Raw genomic sequence first — 14,045 nt, 5'->3', positions numbered from 1 at the left:
AATTTGGGTTGATGTGTAGAATCACAAAACTCTTCATCAGATATAAAAATAGCTCAAGCTCCATTAACACTTACAAAATGAATAATCCATTAACTCCTGTTGCCAAGGCAAAAATTAGGCAGTCTTTGGCAAACCAAGAACAGAATGTAAGCTGTGTTTGAGAAATACATTTCTCTGCCTTTGGGATGGTTTATTTGTCCAAGGATTAGAATATGGGCCCAGAACTTGCAATTCAAAAATAGAATTATAGCTTTGCTCTTGTTGGAGGAGAAGATTCTCAACTCTTTTCCTTGTCTTCATTTGCATAATGAATGTAATAAAACTTGAGACCTACTTACCTTCAAAAGGGATTCATGATCTGGTATAGGACTAGTATCAGGATATATAAAGAATTCCATAACTCAACAATAAGAAGACAGAAAATGGGCAAAGAATTTGCATAGACATTTCTCCAGAAGAGATGTCCAACAAAGATATGAAAAGACGATCAACGTCATAGGTGAACAAGGAAATGCAAATCAAAATTACAGTGAGATACCACCTCATACCCACCAGGATGGCTGTAATAAAGATTTTTTTTTTGAGAGAGAGAGAGCACGTGCACACGTGCACACAAGCATGGGAAGGGCAAAGGGAGAGAGAGAATCTGAAGCAGGCTCCATGCCCAGCACAGAGCCCAATGTGGGGCTTGATCTCACAATTGTGAGCTCATGACCTGAGTGGAAATCAAGAGTCAGATGCTTAACCAACTGAACCACCCCAGGCACCCCTAAAAGGAAAGTAGTAAGTGTTGGCAAAGGTGGAGAGAAATAGGTACCGTTGTACAGTAATGCTAAGAATGTAAAATGACTCAGCTGTTGTCGAAATCAGTTTAGTGGTTCCTCAAAAAATTAAGCATAGAATTACCACATGACCCACCAATTCCACTCTTAGGTATGTACCCAAAAGAATTGAAAACATGGTGGCACAGAAACTTGTACATGAATGTTATAGCAGCATTATTTATAATATCTGTAAGATGGAAACAACCCAAATGGCCATCAAGGGATGAATGAATAAACCAGTTATTTTATATATACAATGGAATATTATTCAGCCATAAAAAGGAATGAACTACCAATACGTGGTACAACTTGGATGAGCTTTGAGTACTTGCTAAGTGAAAGAAGCCAGACATGAAAGTCATATATATTATATGATTCCTTTTATATGCTATATCCAGAACAGGCAAATCAAAAGAGACAGAAAGCAAATTAGAGGTTATCAGGGGATGAATGATGGAGAACGGGAAGTGATTCTTTAATGATTATAGAATGTTTTTATGGGGTGAAAAAAGTTTTGAAAGTAAAGAGAGCTGATGGTTGCATAACATTGTGAATACAGTAAATATCACTGACTTTTACACTTTAAGTTCATTTGTTTTGGAAGAGAGAGCATGAGCAGGGGAGGGGCAGAGACAGAGAGGAAGAGAGAGAATCCCAAGCAGGTTCTGTGCTGTCAGCCTGAAGCCTGATGTGGGGCTCAAACTCAGGAACTATTGAGGTTGTGACCTGAGCTGAAATCAAGAGTTGGACGGTGAGCCGACTGAGCCACCCAGGTACTCCTCACGTCATTTTTTTTTAAAGGAAGATATAGGAGCATATTTACTATTTTTGCTACCCAGAGACAAATGTTTTATTTAAAGTGCAGAGAATGATGAATGACACAAAAGGATAGCTATATTTGATGTGGCAACTCCAGTGTCTAGATATTTCTCCAGATTCATTTTTCACTCATCTCTTTGCTTGGGAGAATTTATTCTTAACACCTAGTATTTTACCTGGAAATACTACAGTGTCTGCTAAGATAGAAGCAACATTTTTTATAAAGAGTATATTGTTCTTTGGGGAATCCCATAAAGGCCTGGTTGCTCTGGGCCTAACAAAGCTGATAAAGGAGCAAAAGATATTCTGAGAGCCTACATTTAGATGGCATTCTGTTTTTCCTGGGCATGCCATTATATCAGGCTGTCAGTTCCTTTTTTACAAAACAATTTTTTTTGAGGGGAATTTCACATAACACAAAATTAGCCATTTTAAAGTGAATGATTGAATGGCATTTAGTGCGTTTACAGAGTTGTGCATCTACCAGCTCCATATTATTCGGAAACATTTTCATCACCCCAAGAGGAAATTCTGTATCCATTAAATACATCCTTGCCAGCATTTGTTATTTTCTACTTTTTTGATTATAGCCAGCCTACTGGGTATGAAATGGTATCTTATGGTTTTGATTTGCATTCCCCTAATGACTCATGAAGTTACCATCTTTATGTGCTTGTTAGCCATTTGTATTTCTTCTTTGGAAAAATGACTACTTAAGTTCATTTTCTATTTTAAAAATTGGGTTTTTTTTTTTTAGTTGTGTTCTTTATATATTATAGATACACACCCTCATCAGATACATGGTTTGCAAATATTTCTGTCATTCTGTAGGTTGTCTTTTTACTTCCTTGATAGTGTCTTTTGATACACAGAAGTTTTTAATTTAGGTGAAGTCTCATTTGTCTATTTCTTTCTTTTGTTGCCCATACCATTGATGTCATATCTAACAATCCATTGCCAAGTCCAAGGTCATTAAGATTTTCCCCTAAGAAAACTCTTTCTTCTAAGGGTTTTATAATTTTAGCTTTTATATTTAGATCATTGATCCATTTTGATGTAATTTTTGTATATGGTAGAGGTTTGGGTCCAACTTCATTTGTTTGCATGTGGTTATTGAGTTGTCCCAGCACCATTTGTTGATGAGGCTCTTCTTTCTCCATTAAATTGACTTGGCACCTGGTTGAAAATCTGTTGGTCATAGATGCATGGGCTTATCTCTGGACCCTAAATTGTATTCCTGCAATTTACTTTTTTTTTTTTTTAATGTTTATTTATTTTTGAGAGCCAGAGATACAGAGCACAAGCTGGGGAGGGGCAGAGAGAGCCAGCGACACAGAATCCAAAGCAGGCTTCAGGCTCCCAGCTGTCAGCACAGAGCCTGATGCGGTGCTTGAACCCACGAGCTGCAAGATCCTGACCTGAGCCGAAGTCGGACGCTTAACCTACTGAGCTGCCCAGGCACCCCTCCTGCCATTTACTTTTATGTGGGCTGAGTTTCTTATTTTTCTCCCTTTGATAACAGGATCATGGGGTTGATAGCACCATTTTCCAGAATCCCAGAAAGCTTCACCTAACTATTGGAATGTTGGTACTTTTGAGTGAGCAAGAGATCCAGCAGACGTGTGAGATGCTACAGCAGTGTAAAGAGGAATTCATTGAGTGAGTAATCTACAGGAATGGGGAAGGGTGATCACCTCATACTGGCTTCTTTTTGGTGTCACAGACTTGTTTTTGCACTAGGGAGCTGAGTCACATGGCAGCAAGATTTGTCGACTCACCCAGTTGTTAACACTTACCATTGGAACGTTGTCTGAAAGCTTAAAATGGATTTAAAGCATGTATTTACAAAATTTTATGGAAAGACTCTACCTTAAATTTTACTTGGTCAGTAGGCAAATTTTGTTCTTAATAGGACATCCCATTATTTTCTCCAAAAGGAAATTCTCTTCATTATCTGTTGAACAGGATAGACTACTGTATTCATTTTTTGTGTGTGCTGCGGAACACATTACTACAAGCTTGGTGCTTAGAACCATGCAAATTTATTATCTTCAAGTTTTTTGGGGTAGATGTCTGACATGGCTTTCACTGGGTTAAAATCAAGGTGTCTGCGAGGCTGTGTTCCTTTCTGGGGGCTCAGGGGAGGAGTTCATTTGCTTGCGCTTCACGCCCATCTCCTAGAGGTCATTCCCATCCTTTGGCTAGTGACCAAATCCTCTGTCTTCATCATCTTCATCATCTTCATCACTAGCTGCACTGCATCTCTCCGACCCTTCTGTTACTGCTTCTCTATCTCTGGCCGTAGTAGGGACAGGTTCACTGCTTTTAAGGACGCGTGAATTTGACTGAACACACCCAGATAATCCAGGATAATCATCCCGTCTAAAACTCCTTAACCTTGATCGCATCTGTAAAAGTCTGTCTGCCATGTAAGGTAGCGTATTTACAAATTCCAGAGAATAAGACATGAGCATCTCTGGAGGGCCATTATTCTGTTACCACAGTAACTCAAACATTACATAAATAACATGATTCCCTACTGAGGTGTTTATTGTATTTCAGAAATGCACTTTAATTTTCTTTTTTAAATACAGGTAGTATTGTTTGAATCGGTAAGGATACCAAAAACTGTCCAAGCAGTCTGTTTTGGCTCGGGGAAAGCATTGCTCTTCTGGGGGTAGAGTTCTTTTTACTATAAAATGTTAATTTACATGTATATCTGACCTAACAGCTTTATTTTAAAGAATCATCTCTTCCCTACCCTTTACTCCTTTTACTTAAGACTGATGAAGAGTAAGAGAAATTTGAAAACTAAATAACTTGAAGAGCTTTTTTGGTCACTTATAATATCCAGGTCCCATACTATGTTTTTTTAATCAAAAAAAAATTTTTTTTTAACGTTTATTTATTTTTGAGACAGAGAGAGACAGAACATGAACAGGGGAGGGTCAGAGAGAGAGGGAGACACAGAATCTGAAACAGGCTCCAGGCTCTGAGCTGTCAGCACAGAGCCCGATGCGGGGCTCAAACTCACAGACCGCAAGATCATGACCTGAGCCGAAGTCAGACACTTAACCGACTGAGCCACCCAGGCACCCCAATTTTTTTTAACTTTTATTTACTGTTGAGAGAGAGAGAGAGAGAGAAAGACACAGAGTGCAAGCGAGCCTGACCACGGGGCTCAAACTCCTGAACCATGAGATCATGACCTGAGCTGAAGTCAGACACCTAACTGAGCCACCCAGTCGCCCCTAGGTCCCATACTATTTTTTTAATGTTTTCTTATTTATTTTTGAGAGACAGAGATTGATAGAGAGAGAGGGAGAGAGCAAGTAAGGAGCAGAGAGAGGGGGAGAGAGAGAATCCCAAGCAGACTCTGCACTGTTAATGTGGAGCTCTATGCGGCGCTTAAACTCATGAACCGCAAGATCATGACCTGAGCCGAAATCAAGAGTGGAATACTCAACAGACTGAGCCCCCCAGGCGCCCCCCCATACTATTTTGATATGGCCTTGTAGAAGTGGGTTACCTAGTTCATTGGGTGAGGCAAGCTAAAAGGGTTACATTTTCTTATATATGCTGTAAATAAAACTATGTAATAGGGTGACTTGTTTGTGGGCCATTTCTTCTTTTACAGTTTTGAAGACAAGGTATTTTTCTTGAGCAAAATCATAAGCTGACTGGGTTTGCAGTCTGCAAAGAATACTTCTTTGTCTTGATCTTTGCTCACTGATGGACCTAACTGTTCTCTCTCCATCTTAACCTAACATTCAAAATCATTGTTTGTAATTAGATATTTGCAATTTCCTTGCATACGATAAAACTTTGTGCTTTACCTTACAAAACAGAGCAATTTTATCTGATTTAAGAATTAGTCCTCATACTTAACTTATTTCCAGATCATGTTTTGCCAAACGAAACGGAAAGCAGCTGCACTTTCTTGGCTGCCATGAGGGTAATCCTGCTAAGAAAAATTTAAAGGTAGATAAATTATTTGTTTAGGGAAGTGTTTGTTTTCTTACCTGTGAAAATCAGGCCACAGGTTTTTAATCACTGAAGCTTTATCCTGAGCTATGTGAGGATTTAGTTGAGTTCTTCCCTTTTATGTCTCCTGGTGCCTTTTGTGACTAAATGCCAAATCTGAGCCCTTTAAGCATGTCAGGGTTGGTGTGCATAGGAAATGAAGAGCAGCCTTAATAGTTCCTAAGAATTTTTGACATGACAGGATGAAAACAGTAATTGTAGTTTTTCAAATTCAGCAAAGCTTTTGAAATAGGACAGAGTTACACTGCCAAAAATCTGCAGTGCAGGCAAAAATTTTTTTGAAGAGGCTTTTTTCAAAAAGCTGAAAAGATTTGAAACTAGCTAGTAAAGGAACCCCTCCCCCCCCAGCCCTCTTCTCCCACTTTCTCCTCTGCCACACATACTTGTTTAAAAAGCACATAGTGCAAAATTAACTTATTTCTGAGGAGAATGAGAATCAGAATTGGCTGTTTAGGTTGGTTAGAAGTGCCTTGTTTCCCTAACAAGGGAAAAATGTCTCCTAAAAATACATACATATAGCCACACACACACTTACAGCCCTGGTGAGTAGAATTCTCATTTAACTTTTTTATTCATACTCTTTGATCTTAGCTTTTGTACTTGATATACTTAGATTGTCAGTAAATAGTGGCTTTTCTTTTTTTTTGAAATGTTTGCTTATTTCTTTTGAGATGGGGGAGGGGCAGAGAGAGGGGGGGAGAGAGAGAATCTGAATCAGGTCCCATGCTGTCAGCGCAGAGCCTCACAGGGGGCTGGATCTCCTGGGGTTCAATCTCCTGAACCCTGACTTCATGACCTGAGAATAGTGGCATTTCTAACCTGGGCCTTTTATGATGTAAAGATCCCAAATTAAAATATAAGAAGGAAAAACTTTGAAATTGATAGACTAATAAGTAACATGCTGTGGTTTAATTTGATGACTTTTTAAAATTGAGAGATTAAATCTACATGGCTAGATTGGCATTTAATTAAAACTGTGGTGCTAAATAGATATTTTAAAGAAATAGTTGAATATTTGTCTTTAATTTGGGGGTGTTTTTCGAGTGATGTTACCTGACCAGGAACAGAATTTTGATTTCAATTCTTAAGCTAAGGGCTCATGAAGCTCTATAGATTCCGAATGAATTATTCAGTGTTCAGTAAACGCTGAAGCTTTAAATGTATCCCTTGTGACTTTTCCTTGTGAGATGGAGAACACAAACAGTGCGCTGGCTCTGAGTATATAGTCTGACAAATACGCAGTATTTTTTTGGTTCCAGTATCACTCTTCTTGTACCTAAGTGTTCCCAGTAGGCCTGAGGTAAAACCAAATAAGTTAAAAAGGGACAAGAATAAGGAGAGAAGAGGAGGAAAAATACCCATGGATGAATGCTGGTTCCTGTTTATTGCCTCAAGTGTCAGTTGAAAAGTATGCTCACGGGTGTCCCAGGTGGACTCTTTGTCACCATGACCAAGAGTATGAGTCAGGTAAACCACTGAATTTCTCTCCCTCTTGGTAAATCCTAGGGAAGGTTGAAAGAGTTTCTGATCCTACTCCTGAGACAGGCTTTAGATCCTGTTTCATTGTTGCATTTTTTGTTGTTGTTGTTCCTGGTACCCCATCTAATTCCAAAGATTTGAGGTGGTTTGGATTGAGGATATACGTACAAGAGAAATGTTAAAAGTCAGAGAGCTCAGAGATAAAGATGGAATGGGAGAAGGTTTTACCTGAAAACCAAGGAATGGTTATAATTACACTTGAGCATTAAAATTTAATAGTTTTCAAGCACTGGTACACTTGAACTAAATTCCAAAAAGAAACACATCCATTATTACACTTCTTACCTGATAAAAAGGAGCATGGCAGTTTTTTAGGAGAGAATCCTTTTCTGGTTCTCAATGCAAGAAAAATTTGTCATGTAAATCTTAACCCAAAATGATGATGAGCAGTGTCTTCAACAGGACTTTTGCAGAGAATACAAAAATATTGTTTACATGGTTCTCTCTTGGCTCGATCCCTAGAATTTGAGGGTAGAGCATTAGGCAGAATCCAGTAAAAACATTTTAGTGGGAAACTAAACCAATGGTATGGTGGTTTGGGGTGATCTATGCGGGGTCAGAGTTGGGGGGAAAAAACGTAGAAGAATGTATGGTTAGTATTAAACTTTTTTTCATGTAAGTTTGTTTGACTATACCTTGATAGGATTGAATGGCAGTCTTCTGTGTTGAGTTTTCGCTTTTATTTGGAACGGAGATCTTCTGTGCTGTTGGTTGAAGCTATAGGCCTCAGGTAATAGTTCAGAGCGTGGCTTGTGTTTTGGAACACCCCACTTATTAGAGGTAGTAACAGGGATACTTATGATGGAGGCGGTAATTTTTATTGAATATCTGTCTAAAATAGTTTCTTACTGAAAAAAAATTCTGGTCTTGTGCAATAATATGGTCTTGAAGTTTTAAGGGAATATTTACCGTGAAGTTTCTTAGACTACAAAGGGTCTCTCTGTGGCATTGGTGCAGTGTCAAGAGAACTGTTTTGTTTTGCTTTTTTAGGAATTGTCCTTTGGTTTATCCTAACTTCCTTTTGTCTTTGAGCTAGTACCACATTTTTTTTCAATGACGATGTAGGCACGTGTCCACATTCTTCTCAAAATTGTCCAGAAAAGCTTCTCTGTTTAGTGTAGAACATCCAGTCAGTGTTTACCAGAGATTTATGGAGTTTACCTATTTTACATAAGGCATTGTGCCCGGCTCAGGATATCAGAGTGGACAAAATGGATAGATTGTCCAGCCTCATGGGGCTTGCAGAAGACTGTGTATGGTGAGCTGATTTTTAGCTGGGTTTCACCTTGGCACTGCAGGGCCTTTTCTGGTTGAAGGATAAATCTGTTTAAGGAGTCTGGGAAGGAAGCAGAACGGTGAAGTTTTACTTAACATGAAAGTAATACCTGCACCCATGAAACTAATGTAACATTGTATCTCAGTTATATTTCAATTAAAATAAATAAAGTCATATATAATTAGTTTTAGAAAAGTCAAAAATTATAGATAAACAAAAATATCACTTTTAATCTTACCGCTTAAAGATAATTACTATTAATGCTGTGGAGTATGTACTCTCAGACTTTTTAATATGCAAGTCTGTATTTCTTCTTTGAGGTGTAATTTACTTACAGTAAAATGCACAGATCTTAAGTGTAGTTGATGAGTTTTAACAAATGCATACACTCATGTAACTTCAGCCAAATCAAGATGTAGTACATTGTCATCGCTCTATGAAGTTCCCTCATGACCTTTTCCAGTAAATTCACTTCTCCCAGCAGCCAACTATTGTTCTGATTTCTATTTCCATAGATTAATTTAGCTTGTTCTTGAATGTCATATGAATAAGAAATCAGTCTGTACACTTTTGTGTTTGGCTTCTTTGGCATATATGGGCATTTTATAAACTTATGTGTGGCTTCTTTTGCATATATTTTTTATATTAACTTTTTAATGGATAATACATTTACATGGTGCAAGATTTTAAAGATTCAAAGGATATGCAGTGAAGGGTTTCCTTCCCACTGCTATTCCCACCAAGCACCCTGCTCTCTTCTCTAAAGGCAACAGATTTTTCCAGAGATTTTTTATACATACAGGGAATGGATATACATACACACACACATATATATGTATATATATGTATATATATATATATATATGTATATATATATAAATTTTCTTACTCCCATCTTTTGCACAAATAGTAATATATAGCATGTACATTGTTGTGCACCTTTTCTTAAAACTTTAATGAATATTTAATTTGTTGCCAATCTTTGGTTGTTCCAGACAAAGCTTCAGTCAAACCCTGTGCCCAAATTGTTTTTCATGAGTATAAGTGTAACCTGTTACATCATATCAGGAGATAGTATTGTCTGGTTGTTCTTCTGTGTGTGTGTGTGATAAGTTTGATCAGTGGGTTCAGGTGTGGTTAGCCTGATCGATCGTTATAGAGCTCCCCTCTTTATATTTTCTTTATATTTCAGCCTTTTGCCGTTAAGTTTTAGCAGCCATTGCTAATCATTGTCTTCATCCATTATTTCATCAGGGGTTGCAAAATGGTGATACCCTGATTTCATCATTACTTCTGCGTTTTTTAGCTGGAATTCTTCTGTAAAGAACTTCCCTTTGTCAGCTATGGTTGGATACGTAGCTGAATTCATAATGATTTCCTTAGGTTTGGCTCCCAGAAATTGAGTTGCTTGGACAAAGGGTTTCTACTCTTGAAGACTTTTTATAAATATTGCTGTTAGGATGTTATACCACTTTATGCCTCCACCATTGTTAGATGAGTAAAATACTGTTTGCAGCTTATAGAAATAATGAAATAAGACCCAAGAGATGGGCAACACATTAAATGTCTTTGTCAATCAGAACTGTCATTCCTTGGCTTTTTCTTGTGAGTACTAATAAACTGGTATTGGGGTAACTGTAGTGTGACTTTGGAACTACTTGTATTTCTAGTTGGTGTGCATAGAACACAATTTTGAAATTGGAAGGATGGTTAGATAATATTGTTAGTAAAAAAAAACCTCCCAACAATTTTATTTTTGGTAATATTTGACTGTGTATAATAACTATGTTTAAAATATAATGGCCCTCTTAGTTTAAACATTTGTAAAAATCTAACGTTTTTTCCTTTGCAGTGACATTTCTGGGGGCAAACCCTTAGAGGTAGAGATGGCAGGGATAGAATACATGAACGATGATCCCGGCATGGTGGATGTTCTTTATGCCAAAGTCCATATGAAAGACGGCTCCAACAGGTATGTTTCTGGAATGCTTCTTTGTTTCCATCAAGAGGTGCCTAAAAGCACTGCTAGAAGTTCAACAAGTTTTGATTCCTTTTCTTTGAGATCTTACTATCATAAAGAGTGTGTCAATTCTTTTTTTTTTTTAAATAGTAAGCAATTATCTTAAAAGAGGAATTTGTTGTAGGAAAAGTATCAGATTTTAGTCTGATAATTATTGAGTTACTTGGATGGTGGATATTGATTGTAGCAATCTAGTTTTTATGATGTATGCTTTCTTCATGTTTTTCAGTCTATAGGAGGCAGAAAGGATGGCATTTTAGGATGGTAGTTAGTTGCAAAAGTGACATAACACAGATCTAGTGAATACCATGACAAAATGGGATGATAACTATACAAACTCTATAAGATTATTAGGATTAAGCTAATCTACATGAAATGCTTAGAACAGTGCTTAGCACATACAAACATCCTCAAAACACATACCAACAGATGTTTACTGTTTTTTTATTTTTGTCGTTACTACACAGATCGCTTCTAGGGATTCTCAGTCTATGACCCAGGCTATTTCTGAGGCTAGTTTAGGCATCCAGAGCCATTTCTAATGTTAATGCTGTTTATTAGTCTATTCAAGGTCTTCTGTGAGCAGAGGAGCTAACTTGAATTGGAAGTTTGTTTTTGTGGTCTTTTTATTAAGGTGGGATAGAACAGAGCTCACCCTGAATCAGAAACCCTCCAGAGAAAATGAGTCTTTAGGCAAGCCCCCAAATTGATTTGCTTTTCTAGAGGATCCCTTGTAAGATTTCTCATATTTCAATTCAAATTGGTAATCTCAGTTATCTTCTAGCTCATTTCAATTGGAAGTGAATTTGGGGCGGGGCTGGGGGGGGGGAGGAAAAGACAGTATAGAATCAGATGTTGTGTGTGTTTTGGACCAGATTTGTCTTGGATACCTGGCATGTGCCTAAATAGCATACTAATGACCTTGTCTTTTTTTTTTTTTTTTTTTAATTTTTTTTTTTCAACGTTTATTTATTTTTGGGACAGAGAGAGACAGAGCATGAAGGGGGGAGGGGCAGAGAGAGAGGGAGACACAGAATCGGAAGCAGGCTCCAGGCTCTGAGCCATCAGCCCAGAGCCTGACGCGGGGCTCGAACTCACGGAGCACGAGATCGTGACCTGGCTGAAGTCGGACGCTTAACCGACTGCGCCACCCAGGCGCCCCAACCTTGTCTTAAAAAGTAGGGACACATTGTTCTTTCAGGACATCCCAAAACATTTCTTATGAGCTTGGAATTTGATACCCGGTATGGATCATTTCCTTTGCATTGTGAGTTATAACAGTCCGATGTCTTCACCAGTTATAGAGCTCCTGTGTATGGAGTAGATTACTTTTCAGTTTTGTGAACAAAAACAGTGAACGATAAGATAGCAGTTCTCAAGCTTTTTGTCTTCATAATCACTTAATTTCTTAAAAATTATTGAGGACACTAGAGAGCTTTCTTTATATGGATTATAGTTATCAATATTTACCTTATTAGAAATTAAAATTAGAAATTTAATATTTGATGGTTCATTAAAAATAGTAATATTTTTTTTGTTTACATAAATAATGCATTTTTCATGAAAAATCTATTTCCCAAACCAAAAATATTTAGTGAGAAGATAGACATTGCTTCACATTTTTGTGAATTTCCATAATGGAAGACAGCTGGGTTCTCATATCTGCTTCTCTGTTCAGTCTATTGCAATATGTTGTTTTGATTGAAGTATACAAGAAAACCTGGACTCACACAGAAACGTATTTGGAAAAATGAAGAGTACTTTCAGTGTTTTCAGCTAATTCTGGATATTTGATACTACACTAAAACTTGACAAGTTACAGTTTGGTAAAGGTCAGAAATCCTATCAGCGAACATTTCATACTCTTGCACTAAAATCCATTGATCTCTTTTACATTTTGACCGGACCTTTAATCTATGCACAGTTTTGTATTGGTCATTTAGAAGATACCGGCTCACTGAGTTATGAACATCTTCCTAATGTTGACATATTTCATTATGCGATGTTAAAAACGTATTGATCGCACTATTAATTTCACCACAGACTTTAAGTATTAAGAAGCTGCTGTCAAGCTCATGGTAGCAGAGACACATTTTCTAAAATTCTTATTTTCACTTGAAAGCTTAAATTTTATTATTGGCCCAAAATACTGTTTTCCTTGAAGTTCTTTTTTGAGAAAATGTCTGTCAAATAGCCAAGTCTGAATAACCATAATTTGTCTGTCAGTCGTTCTTTCAAATAAAAATGGTGTTCGTGGACAAAGAGGCTAGTTCAGCTCCAGCTCTGACAACCTCACAAGTGCTTTTCCTCCAGACAGCCATCTGCTTCCACATACAGCCCAGCTGCTTTATCCATACTGCTGATTGCATCACACAGATACATTAAAAAGACATGTACTCAAGGCCTGAGATTTAATAAAATCGATTATTTTTACAGTTTCATCAAGGATAAATGAAACTAGTTTTTTTAAAAACCATGTATATATAGTGAAGAATATACTGCTGCTCATACAATTTGCTGCCGCCGCCTTAGTTTATACTAAGGTGCCAGCAGTTTTTCTGTTGTTGTTTTGTTTTAAAAACAATTTTTTTAATGTTTTTTTATTTTTGAGAGGGAGAGAGAGAGAGAGACAGACAGACAGACAATGCGAGTGGGGCAGGGCAGAGAGGGAGACACAGAATCCCAAGCAGGCTCCAGGCTCTGAGCTGTCAGCACAGAGCCCAGTGCGGGTTTTCAAACTCACAAACCGCGAGATCATGACCTGAGCTAAAGTCAGATGCTTGACTGAGCCACCCAGGCACCCCAAGGTGCCAGCAGTTTTACCCAACATTGCTTTTGCACCGTCTATGCAAATGTCATTACAATGAAAAAGGCGGACAGTGTCATACAATTACTATAAATATAGTTGTGACCTCATGGGCTCCCCTAAAAGAGTCTCAGGGATCTCCAAAGGTCCACAGACCTTACTGCAACAACCTTTGATCTAGGTAAGGTTTTAATTCTAATATTGAAGATTGCATAGTTTCCGGGGAAATTATAACTTTTTTTTTTTTTTTAGCAATTACTCTTACTTGGCACTGTGCTTACATCGTATTATCTTCATTTTATCTTCACAGCATCTGTATAAGATGGATAGTATTCGTATGCCCGTTTTATAGATAGGGAGGTTCAGAGAGTTTAAGTAGTTTGGCTAAGGAACATATAGTCTGCAAAACCATGCTCTGAATCCCTATGCCAGAATAAAGAAGGTTTTCAGTGTGTGTATGCTAGGTTGAGTAGAATAGACTATGTTCCAATTCTTATTTCCACTTTTTTTTTGAAAGTGGTAAAATTCACATAACATAAAAGTTACCGTTTTAACCATTTTAAAGTGTATAATTCATTAGCGTTGAGGACATTAACAACATTGTGCAACCACCACCACCAATGTTTCAGAACATCTTTATCACCCCAAAAGGAAATCCTGTACCCATTAAGCAGTCACTCTTCCATACCCCCTGTTCTCTCCCCAGCTCCTGGCAAC

The 14,045-nt window shown here is 37.7% G+C and overlaps 1 protein-coding gene across 5 annotated transcripts in view; it reads left to right on the top strand.

Moving 5' to 3' along the window:
- The window catches only part of ASCC1 (activating signal cointegrator 1 complex subunit 1), a 114,339-nt gene that overhangs the window by 45,504 nt on the left and 54,790 nt on the right, over positions 1-14,045 (top strand). For all 5 annotated transcript variants that reach the window (XM_047072915.1, XM_047072913.1, XM_047072917.1 and 2 more), the window contains exons 6-7: positions 3,166-3,302; positions 10,355-10,474. In XM_047072915.1, coding sequence (XP_046928871.1) covers positions 3,166-3,302; positions 10,355-10,474 — 257 coding nt within the window. The remainder of the gene's footprint in view (positions 1-3,165; positions 3,303-10,354; positions 10,475-14,045) is intronic.

Source organism: Lynx rufus, unplaced genomic scaffold (assembly GCF_022079265.1).
Source record: "Lynx rufus isolate CCGP_SWC_20201006 ecotype Redwood Valley unplaced genomic scaffold, mLynRuf1.p SCAF_11, whole genome shotgun sequence".
Lineage (NCBI taxonomy): Eukaryota > Metazoa > Chordata > Mammalia > Carnivora > Felidae > Lynx > Lynx rufus.
Note: the sequence above shows the minus strand (reverse complement) of the source record. Positions and strands in the feature narration are given on the sequence as shown.